The sequence below is a fragment of the Serinus canaria genome, chromosome 9 (genome assembly GCF_022539315.1).
Source record: "Serinus canaria isolate serCan28SL12 chromosome 9, serCan2020, whole genome shotgun sequence".
In the NCBI taxonomy this organism is placed as follows: Eukaryota; Metazoa; Chordata; class Aves; order Passeriformes; family Fringillidae; genus Serinus; species Serinus canaria.
The window spans coordinates 18,843,650-18,856,555 of NC_066323.1; the positions used below are offsets into that span (position 1 = coordinate 18,843,650).

The 12,906-nt window shown below is 57.2% G+C and overlaps 2 protein-coding genes across 9 annotated transcripts; one reads left to right on the forward strand and one right to left on the reverse strand.

The window, feature by feature from the left end:
- Nucleotides 1-3,148: 3,148 nt before the first annotated feature.
- LOC103815469 (uncharacterized) lies at nucleotides 3,149-7,424 on the reverse strand. The gene is made up of 2 exons (XM_050977901.1): nucleotides 7,281-7,424; nucleotides 3,149-6,651 (listed from the first exon to the last, which is right to left on the reverse strand). Exon 2 carries the CDS (start codon nucleotides 6,616-6,618, stop codon nucleotides 5,770-5,772), a length of 849 nt encoding a protein of 282 aa, XP_050833858.1. The 5' UTR covers nucleotides 6,619-6,651; nucleotides 7,281-7,424; the 3' UTR covers nucleotides 3,149-5,769.
- Nucleotides 7,400-12,804, forward strand: SCLY (selenocysteine lyase). Of its 8 annotated transcripts, none has more exons than XM_050977890.1 (14): nucleotides 7,400-7,486; nucleotides 8,085-8,179; nucleotides 8,251-8,363; nucleotides 8,452-8,552; nucleotides 8,687-8,840; nucleotides 9,132-9,259; nucleotides 9,360-9,524; nucleotides 9,830-9,936; nucleotides 10,275-10,311; nucleotides 10,657-10,740; nucleotides 10,891-10,993; nucleotides 11,176-11,251; nucleotides 11,904-12,094; nucleotides 12,584-12,804. In XM_050977890.1, exons 2-13 carry the CDS (start codon nucleotides 8,130-8,132, stop codon nucleotides 12,061-12,063), a joined length of 1,278 nt encoding a protein of 425 aa, XP_050833847.1. In that variant the 5' UTR covers nucleotides 7,400-7,486; nucleotides 8,085-8,129; the 3' UTR covers nucleotides 12,064-12,094; nucleotides 12,584-12,804. The 8 variants fall into 8 exon arrangements, with proteins under 8 accessions (XP_050833847.1, XP_050833848.1, XP_050833849.1 ...); XM_050977891.1 differs by having other exon boundaries at nucleotides 7,429-7,486; nucleotides 8,081-8,179; XM_050977892.1 differs by lacking the exon at nucleotides 7,400-7,486 and adding an exon at nucleotides 7,601-7,755.
- Nucleotides 12,805-12,906: the final 102 nt, after the last annotated feature.

The window sequence follows — 12,906 nt, forward strand, 5'->3', positions numbered from 1 at the left end:
TCCAGCCCTCCGGCCCTAGCCCCCACAGCATGATCGGCCTGTCCTGCTCCGCAGCCTCACCTTGAAGATGTGGTCAGGGACGACATCGTGGTCAGCCAGGCCATGCAGCAGTGGGAAGACGTCGTCCACTGCCATGGCGATCTCGGTGCGGTGCAGCTTCAGCAGGCGCCGCAGGTCCCCGTCGCTGCCCGGGCCCGCCATGGCCGGGGACACTGCCGGAGCCCTCAGCCGCCCGTGCACCACTCCCCTTTAATACACCTCGGCCGCGGCACCAGAAACCTCATTGGAGTCCCGCAGCCCCGCTCATTTCTGTACGAGGCCGTAACCTGAGCCCGTCCCTCCTGCGCAGGCGGGCTCTGGGCTTGTCCCCACGCCCCAGCCCCGGGCTCGAGGTCTGACACCTCCCCAGCTCCGGGCGGCAGCAGCCGGCGTGGGGTCGCCTGAGTCGCTGGTGAAGGACACCCAACCCGCGGAGACCACCCCGGGGGACTAGGGAGAGGGGCTCAGTGAGGTCCTGGCGAGGCACCCCTACTTCTCTCATATCTGCGGTCACCCAGGCGTCTCCCAAAATTTCTGGACTTTCCGCAGGACCTGCTTCTGTCATCCAGAAACTCGGCTGCGGGAGCATGTGGAAAGTAAGAGCCCAACAGCTGGGGGTGTGACAGCAACAAGAGAGTCAGGGTGCCTTTGAGTGTGTCCTGCCCCCACACTGCCCACTTCCCTTTCCAGTATCTCTCATAGACAATGTGGTATGTCTCAAGATAGAAACAGAGGGTGCTGCAGGAGGAACTGTCTGGGTGCTCACATAATGAATGCATTCCAGAGACAGAGGAGCCAAGATGTGAGTGATTTAGGGGCACATAGGCCTACAAAAGGATATAAAATGCTGCTGGAGACTGGGCCAATTCAGCAAACTGGTCTCCTGCAGGCAGCTTCTGTGGGGCAGCAGGAAGCGCTGACACACAAAGAAACTCCACAAAATGTGTGTTGGGGTACAACTGAGGATGCTGAACAAGCAAATGTCTTGCCAGAGCCATGGCAGTGCCACAAGTGTGCCCAGGAATACCTGGGCAGGTGCAGCCCACAGCTCTGTCAATACCCACTTCCCAAAACTGAGCATATGGAGCTGCAAAAAGCTTGGAGCCAGGGAGAAGCTGGCTCATTGAAAGCACCTGGCATAGAAAAGCCTGGCTGCTCTTTACCAGGTAGCTGGAAAAGAGAAAGCTCAACAGTTCCTACCCCAACTCCCAAACATTTGGATTTCCCCAGGATCAATTTCTAGCCTCCCTCCCTCTGGGCTCCCAGGAGGCTCTGCCAGGGGTGCTGTGGCTGTGCACAGCCGTCCCCAGGCCCTGGAGCAAACCCTGAGCTGGGCAGGACCAGAGTGCCGTGCAAGAGGAGACACTGCTGGACAGCACAAGGGGATACAGGGAGGAACTTTCCTTGCTATGTCTTAAAAGAATGGAGCACTATCTGCTAGCTCCAAAGCTGTGCCAGGAGGAAGCATCTGCTGTCAAGAAACTCAGGAAGAATAACAAGACAACACCCTTGGTGAGAGCAGGAAATACCCTTGCACGTGTCTGGTTAATAAATTAATGTGGTTGCCCTTGGAAAGGCTCGCCCTGCAGCTCCTTTCAGCATTCAGGGGGATTTTTCCTGTGGAGGCAGTGAGAGCCATAGGATGGGGGTAGGGCAGGTATCATGCTGGGGTCCTGTGCCCCACACCAGGATTTGTGTGCCCAGCTCTGCCACAGTGGGGATGGCTTCACCACCAGCTGTGCCATGCATCCCCCCCAGGGGAAAAAACGTGGATGTCAGGTGACACAGGAGGTTCATGTCCTCTCCTGGAGCTCTGCCCAAGCCTGGCCACTGACACTGAGCACAAGCACAGTTGTGACACAGCCTCACAGGTCTGCTCCATTCTTCCCAGGAACACTTTTCCCCAGTATCCCACTTGCAGTGCCACAATTTATCTCTGTCACCCTGTGTTGAGCTGTCTGGCACAGCTGGTCTAGGATGAGGCTCTGGCACTTCCCCCTGCCCACCCAGCTCCCTCCTGGGGAGGCACTGCCCAACACTCCATGAGCCATATGCCCACAGAGTTCAGCTTGGACTTGTTTTAAATTCCAGCTTTGTGACTCTTTCTGTGCTGAGTCACAGATGTTGTTTTCCACATCCAGCCCACTCAGTAGTGCCATGATTTGCATTTTGGGTTGTTTTTTTGTATTTTTCCCCTTTCTGAGAGGGAGGGGAGGCAGAGCAGTGGCCAGGAGAGGCACATCCATGATGGGAAATCAGGAAGGTGTTTCTGTACAACCTCACTCTGGCCGGCCTGGGCAGCTCTAAGGAACTTGTAAAGGCTGCAAAAAGGCAGCTTTTGCTTGGGGCAGGCATGTGCCCTGCCTGGCTCTCAGAGCCCAAGGCTGGGGTGCAGGGCTTTCAGGATGCTCTCTGCTATTGCTCTCTGTAGAAACCAGAAGGACTCAAGGGGCGAAGGATTACAATGTTCCTCCCCAAATATCCAGTAAAATCAGTGACTGAGCATCCAGCTACAAGTATTTGTAGCCCCTGGGATGCACCTCAATTCCCTCCTGCAAAAACCATTGATACAAACATGCCCCTTGCAGCATTCCCTCCTTTCCAATTTCCCTTCCTTGCTCAAGTCCTGTGGTGCAAACCATCTGTGTCTCTCTTGGACACAACTGCCCCTCACTCATCTCAGAACAATATCCCTGGAGCACAGTCAGGGGAGAATAGGCAGCAGTGGCACACTCATGCATGGGATCATACCGGGAAGGCAGGGAGGCCCCACCTTTGTCTCTGATTCCAATCCCACCACACCTGAGGCACAGAGTCCTCATGAAACACTGCAGCCATGTGCAGAGGTTTTACTCCTCTCCCCTTATCTTCAGCTGCTCCAGATTCCAGCATCTTTGAAAAAAAGGGCTCCATGTGGGCCCCTGTACCAGATTCCCATTTCTTGCAGCTTCCCTACCACCGCCCCACAGTCTGGTCAGGAGCAGCTCCACCTGCATGCATCCCAGCTGCTCCTGCAAGGGCCTGGCAAGGAGAGCTGAAGCAGAGATTTACTTTCGCTTCAGTTTCCTCTTTCCTCCCCCTTTAGAAAGAAGAAACAAAAGCCCAAAAGTATGTTATATTAATTTATTTGGGACACACCAAAAAGGAAAGTCAACAACTGTTAACGTACAAAAGTACAGAATCCTGGGACAAGATTTACTGTCCTGATTAAAAAGGCACCATGGTCCCAAAGAAGAGTAATCAGAATACCAGAATACATGATTTAGAAATTTTCCCCCTGTTGCAGCAGAAACAGAGCCAGGCTTTGGCTCTATCCACAGTCAAACCCAGTTAAAAAAACCCAAATATGATTTTAATGTGATAAACTCTGCTCAGCCTGTACAGGATGTCGTGAAAAGAATCATAGCCTAGAAGTTGGTCAGATTTTTTTTTTTTTGTCTTATTTTGAAACAGTGAAGTTGATTAATCACTAAATATGTAACAAGGAAGACAGCAGAATGCTGACACCTGCGGCTTGACTTTCTGTCAGACACGTCAGTTCAACTGAGACCAGCAGGCTGAGTGTGGGGCTTCTGAATGAAATGTAATTCCCTGTGGTGGACAGGAAGTCAAATTTGACAACCTTAAATTCCCTGAATCCCTGAAAATCATAAAGCACTATACAGCTGTGTTCCATATCCGAGCCAACCCAAATGGATTTGCTTTACACACAAGCATTTATACTGTCAGATATATCTGTAATAAAAAGGGGACTTACAGCAGTTATTAAAAAACTTCTACTTTGGCGAGGTCCGAGCTTGGCTATATTCCCTGCTGAAACAGAGCTGCTGGTGTAGAGACCCAGTGAGAGGCTCAATCCAGCACCTCCGGGCTGGAAGGCAAATAGTTTAAACGTGACATAATTTGCATGGGGAGGTCAGTGAAGCATGTCAGAGAGAGGAGATAGAGGGAGGCTGTGAAGCCTCAGGCAGCGGAGGCTCAAGGGTGCTGCTACCAAACCTGTAAAACTATGAGTGGTGCAGAGCACGCGGCGGGCACTAAATACTTTGGAGCGACTTACCATGAAGAGCTTGTCAGAGACACAGGGCAAGGACCCCGGCAGTAAGGAGCATGGTCCCTGAGAAGGGACACACAGCTCACAGCCAGACAGATCTGTGCCAGGTGGCCGAGGCTGGAGCCTGCCTGGGCAGCCCGGCCGGGGCCGCCGTGTCCCAGGGGACCAGCAGCTGCTCTGTGTTTCATTCTTCCTTTGGCACAGGACTTCAAAGCAGTCCAAAGACTGATTCATCAAAAGTAAATGAACTGTCAAAATTATTCGTACATGCATTTATTGTTAAAGGGAGCAAAAGCCAAAGAATGAAAGAGCACGAGTTAACGTCAGTAAATGATGTGCAGGACGGAGAGGAAAGAAATGGGGAAAAGCTGAGATACTGGAGTGGGGAAACCAACATTCACACTGGAAGGTAAATTTTAAAACCAGGCAAGTTTGCGCTCTTTCTACCACAGATCTTTTGTGGACAAATAGAGACTTGGGGGTTTTCCATTTTCAGTGTGGTCTGGCAAGGTTTGGGCATCTCACCAGAGAGATCTCCAGCACTGGGTTTCACTGGAAGTTCAAGTCTCTCACCTTTAAAAACCAGTAAAGCAACTCTTAACTAGAAAAGTCACAGATACGTCACTGCTCAGGATGTATGTGGGCAAGAGGGTCATGCTTTGTTCAAACAACCTCTGGGTGGAAAACTACCATCTTCCCCCCTGCTGGTCTACATACACCACCTCGGGGGTGGAAGAGCAAGCCCAGATCTCGGTGCCTGCTGCTGTGAACACCACAGCTACACCTGGGAAGGCTTATTCTTCCCTATGTCCTAAAAAGGCAGTATAACAGTTTATAAAATTACTCTCATCTTAAAACTAAATAATGCAATTTGCATTTTCTCCTATGTTAACCCCCTCCCCCCAAAGATAAAACATTACCACTTCATTTAGGATTCACACCCCAGATCCTAGATTAGGGACTTCATGATAAAACTCATCCAGTTATGGGAAGGTTTATCCTGATCAAGGAAACGTTGGTAAAATAGAATCTAGAATAAAACATTCAGAATCACCAATGCTTTAACAGCCAAAGCACTCCACTGTCTTCTGCTCTCTGCCTGCTCCTCAAGCAGGAGAGCAGTCCCTTTCCAAAAGCACAGCATGCCTCTCCGGGGCTGGTGACACACGCTGCAAACCCACTTCCTTCCTGGCAGAAACGCCAGCTCCCACAGGAAGAGGCCAAGCATCTTTCACCCCCACTGCAGCCAGGGCTCTTCAGCACAGGGATTTTCTGTTAGCAACAAGTCCAAGTTATCACCCTGCAGTAAATCCATGTCCTGATTCACGCTGTTAGGGCACCTCTGGCTCAGAAATGTTGAGAGACTTCCAAACCCCACGGATGCAGACAGGACCTTGGAAGAAGAGGCTTATGTGCTATGTAACCTTGGATCATCCTCTGCATTTGAGCCTTGGCATCGCTGGCTGCTGACAGCTCATCCTTCCAAATCCATGTGGTTTAGTCCTTGCTGTCATTGTCATCATCCCAGCCCTCTTCCCAGGAGGCAGCATGTTCCTGAGCTCTAGCTTGAGGATCTACAACAATCACTTCCAATGAATGGTGGGATTTCAAACTTGCCTAACGTGTGCATTGCCACCTTGTACTCCAGCAGCTCTGCCCGCTCTCTGCGGCGGGCGCTAGCAGTTTTTCACCTTTTCCACAGTCTCGTAGAAGCCAGGCCTGACCCTGCGGATGCTCATCCGTATGTGCTCGCCCTCCAGGGGCAGGTCAGTGCCACCGGTGGCTGCGGTGCAGCGGCGCTTCCGCCGGCCCCGCAGAGAGAAGGCCGGGGCACCACCGTTCTCCTCCTCCACAGGGTACAGCTCATCCACGCTTGTGCCCTCATCCGACTGCTCCTCGCCCTTGAACTTCATCTCCTTTGCCTTGCTGCTCTCCTTCTCTTCCCTGGCGAGCTTCCTGAAGTGCTCCAGACACTGTATCTTCTGCCTTCTCTCCATCATCTTCAGTTCCTGCTTCTCTGTGAAATCTTCATAGTACATTTTTCTCTCATTCCTCTGATCTTCCAGAAACTTCCACTCGATGCTGGTCATTTTTATCCCACTGTACTCCTCCAGTTTATCCCTCATCTGTGTGTCTGTACAAAACACGTCAAAGAGCTTCTCCGAACTCTCGTTGAATCTGTCGGCTCGCTCAGAAAAAGCCTGGTTCTGTCTCTGCTTCCTGGTCTGGTACAATCGGGTGAACTCCTCATACATTTTGAGGATGAGTTTCTTTATGTTCTGCGTGGCGATGGTGTGCAGGTTGCAGACCAGCCAGTGTTCCTGCAGGTGCTCTGCGAGCAGCTGGGCCGCGTCCTCCTTGGAGCGCTGGGCCTGGCCGGCCCTCTTGGGCTGCAGCAGGTACAGCATGTTCTGCACCACATCCTTCTTGGTGGGCAGCACTCCCTGCGCAAAGCCTGAAGACTCCACATACTCCACAGTCCCCAGGGTCTTCCGTGCCCTCACCTCGGTGTCCAGTGATTCCATCACTGCTCGGTAGTTCTGTGGTTACGACATAATCTGAAAGACAGGAGGAAAAGAGAGGAATGTGTCAAACGAGGCAGTTTTTTCCACGCAGCAGAAACAAGCCCATGTAAGCCGTGCTGAGGCCAATGGGACGCGGGGCTTTGCTGCGCTCCGCCGCTGTTGGACAGCTGCGTTAGCCCAGCCCATCCCAGCCCCTGTTCCGCGAGCCTATCGCTCCTCGGAGCGGCTCCCAGAGCCTAATACGGCGCGCCTGCGTGCGGGTATTCGGCTTTGAGTTTTGCACTTCGCCTCGTTAATTACAGCGAGGCAGGCAGGCCGGGGCCGCAGCGCGGGCGCAGCGCCGGCCCGGCCGTACCCTGCCCGCGGCTCCGCCCGCCTGACCCCGCCACAGCGCCCGAACCGCCCGCTTCCCCCCCCCCCCCGGCACAGAGCAAGGCCCGCACCGCCGCAACCCCCCCCGGGGCGCGGAGCCACGAGGCACGGCCGCCTTGGGCGCATCCCCGGGCAGCTCCCACGTCTCAGCCCCACACCGACCGCGGCACGCGGGGTCGCCTCCGCCGTGCGGCGCTGAGTCACGGCGCGGCGGGCCCCGGGCGCCGCCCGCCCCAGCCCCGCGCGCAGGTCGCCGCCGCTCGCCCCGGCGCCCCCTGCCCGGCGCTCACCGGCATCGCGCGGAGCGCGGCGCGGAGCCTGCGCGGGGCGCGGCACGGGAACCGCACCGACGGTGCCGCCGCCATCTTGACGAGGGGAAAGCACCGCCGCTCCCCGGCCTTGCGTCCGTCCCGGAAGTACCGCCCACCCCCGCGCGCCGGAAGCGCACTGCTCGCGAGCCGCGCCCATTCCGTCTCGGGCCGCGCGTGAGCAGCGCGTGAGTGACACCCGCCGCGACGCGGGGGAGGGGGGAGACGAGAGGGAGGGGGACAGGGGGCTCGCGCACCGCCCGCCGGGGCGACGGGAGCCCCGTGCGCTCGCGGGGCCCGGCCAATGGGCTGACGGCAGCGGATTGGGCGGCGCTGCCGGGGCGGGGGGGAACGGAGCCCTTACTGCGGGGCATCTGATTGGTCGGTGCCCTGAGGGGGCAGTGTGAGCAGATTGGCGGATGCCATGGCTGTGGGGCAGGCAGGAGAGAGCTGATTGGTGGGTGCCTTAGCTGTGGGGCAAGCGGGAGGGAGCTGATTGGCGGGTGCCTTGGCTGTGGGGCAGGCAGGAGAGAGCTGATTGGTGGGTGCCTTAGCTGTGGGGCAAGCGGGAGGGAGCTGATTGGCGGGTGCCATGGCTGTGGGGCAGGCAGGAGAGAGCTGATTGGTGGGTGCCTTAGCTGTGGGGCAAGGAGGAGGGAGCTGATTGGCGGGTGCCTTGGCTGTGGGGCACGCAGGCGGGAGGGTGAGGGGTGGTTGTGGTGCCCCAGGCAGTGCAGGTGCCTGGTCCCCCATGGGCAGCCACGTGTCTCTAACCCCCGAAGCCAGGTTGGTGACGGCAGCCAGACGGTGACACTGACAGTGACAGCAGTGATGGGCGCAGGGACAGAGCCGGCGGAGCCGCAGTGTGACTCATTGGAGGGGTGAGGCCCTGCCCTGCTCCGTGGTCCCCCCTGTGCCCCGCAGCACCGCTAATTTGCTCCTGCCCCTACAGGAGGATCTACCTGGACTACAACGCCACCACCCCCCTGGCCCCTGAGGTGGCCCAGGCTGTGTGGGATGCCATGTGCCAGGCCTGGGGCAACCCCAGCAGCTCCCACCCTGCAGGTAGGGACCAGGATGGGCCACGTTCTCTCCTCGGGCTGGTCCCCATGGTGACAGGAGCCCACGGGAGCTGCTAGATCTGGTCCTGCAGGCAGCAAGGCGAAGGAGCTCATCGGCAGCGCACGGCAGAGCCTGGCGAAGATGCTAGGAGGCCGCCCCGAGGACATCATCTTCACCTCTGGGGGCACAGAGGTGGGAGCAGGGGGGATGCCCTTCCTGGGAATCCCTGCCCACCCCCTCTCTAGCAAGTGGCGATGAGGAGAGTAGGGATGAAGGGCACTGTGCTCCTTCTGAGCCTCCATTTTCCCTCTCCTTCTCTCCTTCAGGCAAACAACATGGTGATCCACACTGCCTGCAGGCACTTCCACAACAGCCGGAAAACGGGGGACAGCCGGGGCATACCACACATTGTGACATCGAGTGTAGAGCACGACTCCATCCGCCTGCCGCTGGAGCAGCTGGGGAAGGAGGGCCTGGCAGGTGAGTGGCACTGGCACCGATGACGTTTGAATGGGGGACTTGTCTCTGCTGGTGTTTTTGGAGGAGGACAAGATCCTGCATGCTGTGTTATGTTGCACTTTCTCCCCCTGGAGATGGGCACCATTTCCCCCTGTGGTTGCTCATGGTGCCCCAGGCTGGATGTGTCACCTCACTGCTCTGTGCCTGTGCTCCCACCGCCCACACACTCCTGCCCAGCTCAGTGGGGCACATGCAGCCTTGAGCACTCACAGCCATCCCAGCCAGCCTCAGGGCTTGTCTCCTGGCCTGCAGAAGCCACCTTTGTGCCTGTGTCCCCACGGAGCGGGCAGGCAGAGGTGGACGACGTCCTGGCTGCCATCCAGCCAAACACCTGCCTGGTGTCCCTCATGCTGGCCAATAATGAGACCGGGGTCATCATGGTGAGTGTGGGCAGAGAGGGGGATGGGGCAGAGATACCCTCACAAAGAGGTGGTGACAGAGGGGAGCAGAAGGGATGCAGCCCCTCATCCCTGCCACCAGCCCGTCGCAGAGCTGAGCCAGCGCGTCTGTGCCCTCAACCGGCGCAGAGCAGCGCAGGGCCTGCCCAGGATCCTGGTGCACACGGATGCAGCACAGATGATTGGCAAGGGGCGCGTGGACGTGCAGGAGCTGGGCGTGGACTACCTGACCATCGTGGGACACAAGGTGTGGCCCTGCTTGTGTGGTCCAGCTGCTGATCACCCTTTCTGACATTTTTGCTGGGGTGCCAGGGGGACTTCGGGTGCCCCACACAGCTTGGTACCTCACCAAAGTTCTGCTGGGTGGTGCCCTGCAGACAGACTTCACTCCTGTGGAATCTGTCTGGGTTGGAGGGCAGGAGACTGAGCAAGAGGAGCGGCTCTGTAATGCCTTGTGCCTGTGCAGTGGGCTAGGGCCAGCACTGGTGGGTGCTCAGATTTGGGCAGGAAGCACTGTCAGTGTCCCCAGGGTCACTGTGGCTGTCCCCACAGTTCCATGGTCCACGGATTGGAGCACTGTACATCCGCAGCCCCGGCACTGCCACCCCGCTGCACCCCATGCTCTTTGGAGGGGGACAGGAGAGGAGTTTCCGGCCAGGGTAAGGGGGCAGGTGGTTACCTGGAGAGCTGGGCCCCTGGCTGGTGGCCAGGCCCCATGGGCTGCCTTGTCTGAGCTGAGCTGGCAGCTGTGTCACCTGCCAGCCCTGGGGTGAGCAACCCAGCACAGCAGGGTAATGGATCCGTGCATGGGAACTCCCTGGAGCTCAGGCTTTGCCAAGGGTGTAACCTCAGGATGGAACTGCCTCCTTCTGAACCACCTCAGAGAGGTGCCCAGGAGCCTCTGCTGGCCATGAGGGGTCCCATGAGGGAATGCCTGTGTCTCAGGGTTGGGTTTCTGGCCAGGAGAAATAACTGACTGGTCCCTGTTCCCTTCCAGCACTGAGAACACCCCGATGATTGCCGGCCTTGGCCAGGTCAGTTGGGATGGTCAGGGGTGAGTGGTGCAGAGCAGACCCAGCATACAGACAGCCACTTGTGCTCCCTGGTCATCAGAAGGGACAAACTTGGGACATGTGGGAGGGAGGGTGAGCTGGGAAAGGTGGTGGGGCTTTCTGATGCCAATTGAAGGCGGTGCTTTGGCACACTTGCTGAGGGTTTGCAGCCCTGACAGTCACCCAGCTCACACGGCACAGGGCACTGAGAGGGGACACAGGGGACCTAGTACTGCAGAGGCTGTTCCAGGCTGGGCTCACATCCTGGGGACCATGCACAGAGGGAGAGTTCCAAGGGTCACTGTTGGAGCCTGTCTGTGTTCTCAGGCGGCAGAGTTAGTGAACAAGAACTGGGAGGCCTATGAGGCTCATATGCGGGATGTCCGGGATTACCTGGAGGCCACGCTGGAGGTGAGCACATCTGGTCCTTTCCCACAGTCTCAGGCTGCAGGGTGTGGGGCCTGGAGCAGGGTGGATATGTCCCTCTGGCCCTGCCCCCCCCTCTTAAGGACAGACCTGCTTGGAAACCCAGAGAGGTTCACAGCCCTCTGATTTCTCCAGGCCTCCTTTGGGAAGCAGAGGATTCGATTCAACAGTCACTTTAAGGGCTCCAAGCGACTCTGCAACACCTGTAATTTCTCCATCCTGGGCCCAGGCCTTCAAGGTAGCTCTTATCCTACCTCTGTCTCATGATTGTTACACAGAGCCAAGCACCTGCCCCTCACAGCACCTGTGGCTGAGACTGGCGGGCACTTGGCATGGCTCTGGCAGGGAGGTGAGGCAGAAGTAGCCCCTGGAGAGAGCCTTGGCACTGAGAGAGCTGTGCTTGTGTTGCTTGTGCTGCAGGACGAAGGGTGCTGGCTCACTGCAAGGTGCTCCTCGCCAGTGTCGGGGCTGCCTGCCACTCTGAGAAGGGGGATCGGTGAGCAGACAGCTTTTCCAGCCCCTGGGTGTCTTCCCAGAGGACAGGAGTTAGGAGGGATGGAAACAGGACAGGGAAAGGGACAGTGGGTAGCTTGGGCAGCATCACCTGGAATAAAGAGGGTACAGAGCTCCTCCTTCCAGAGGAGCTGAAGGGCTGTGTAGGGGATTTTTGCAGGACATACAGCTGGAATGCTGCTTGGAAGGTGTTTGTCCCTCCCAGCTTTGGTTTTCCTGCTGAGCTTGGAAGTACTTTTGAACTCCTGGCACTACCAGAAGAGAGCCTGCCTTGTGTCTTTGTGCACTTGGCTCACCTACTCCAGCCCTGCGTGGGTCTCCAGATGGCTCCTTTAGGGGATATGGGGACTGTGGGTGCTTTTGGCCTGGTCTAGAGCAATGCCCTCTGGATGTGGCAGAGCTGCCAACCCACAGGGACGTGGAACAGGCTCTTCTTAGAAGAGCCAGATCCCCCTTAGGGCAACAAGCCTGGTGGGATTGGGTGCTCTTGGAAAGCAAACGGGGCTGTGCAGGGGACAGGTACCTGGAGTGTATCTGCAAATGTGATTGCTCCTGTGGCTCGGTGAGGCTCCATGCTGATGTGTGGGGCTTCCTCAGCCTTCCAGTCCAACCTCCTCCTCCTGGCTGTGTTGCAGGCCCTCCCCAGTGCTGCTGAGCTGTGGGATCTCCCCAGAGGTGGCGCAGAATGCGCTGCGGCTGAGCGTGGGCCGTGGCACCACCCGGGCAGAGGTGGACAGGGCTGTGCAGGACCTCCTGCAGGCTGTGGAGCAGCTGGAGCAGGACCAGGCCTCATAGAGCCCTGAATTGCTCCACGGACACCATTCAGGTTCTTGGGGTGGGCCCCTGGGTGCGAGCTGCCTGTGCCAGCCTGGGCTCAGGGGTGGCAGGTGGAGGCTCTGAGGAGGGGGCTTCGCTGCTTTGGGACTGGGGCAAGGCTCGACCCTGCTGCACACTGGAGGCTTTTGCAGAGTCCTGTTGTCCAGTGCCCTGGCTTGCCATATGTACCTACCTGAGTGCCTTCACATGTATGAGCCTCAGAACTCAAGTCCCTGCCGAGGGACAGGCGTGGAAGCCGTGGAAGGAGGAGCCTCATGACCTGGTTGCTTTCCATAAAGGAAGCTTTCCTGCTGCCTGAGCAGCCAGAGGAAGAAAGACCATCTGCCCCAAAGTGAAATGAGGAGTTGATAGAAGCACAGCAGGATTCTGGGCTGGGAGCTGCTCTGCCCTAAGCTGTCAAAGGGATTTCTGGCTGGGCAGAGCTTTCCCAGCACTGCTTTGCTTTACCTTCTCCCCTTTTCTTCTGTCCTTCCTACAGGGTGCAGAGCTTCTGTTGCCTGCTCCACCTGCTCCTCAAGGAAACAGTTGTTGGGGCAGCTGTGACTGTGCCAGCACCTGAGGGACCCCTGCGTGGCCCAGGGGATCTCTGGCATCACCAGCACTGGAGGACACAAGTGTCACACGGATCAGGAGCATTGCCATCTGGGCTGGCTGATGTCAGCGAATTCGATCTCCTTAAGTATTCATAGGAATAAAAGTATTGCTGCTTCTTTTCACAAGTAAAATGTATTTTCTGTAGGGGAAGCTGGACTGGTTGGAGTCACCTGAGTGGTGCCTTTTCCCTCAGAAAATGCAGGGCCT

Coding starts and splice junctions, on each gene's coding strand:
- SCLY (XM_050977889.1), top strand. CDS start 7,718: ATGCCATGGCTGTGGGGCAGGCAGGAGAGAGCTGATTG. Junction 9,525..9,829: donor TGACCATCGTGGGACACAAG/GTGTGGCCCTGC, acceptor CTGTCCCCACAG/TTCCATGGTCCACGGATTGG. Junction 10,312..10,656: donor TGATTGCCGGCCTTGGCCAG/GTCAGTTGGGAT, acceptor CTGTGTTCTCAG/GCGGCAGAGTTAGTGAACAA.
- LOC103815469 (XM_050977901.1), bottom strand. CDS start 6,618: ATGGAATCACTGGACACCGAGGTGAGGGCACGGAAGACCCTGGGGACT.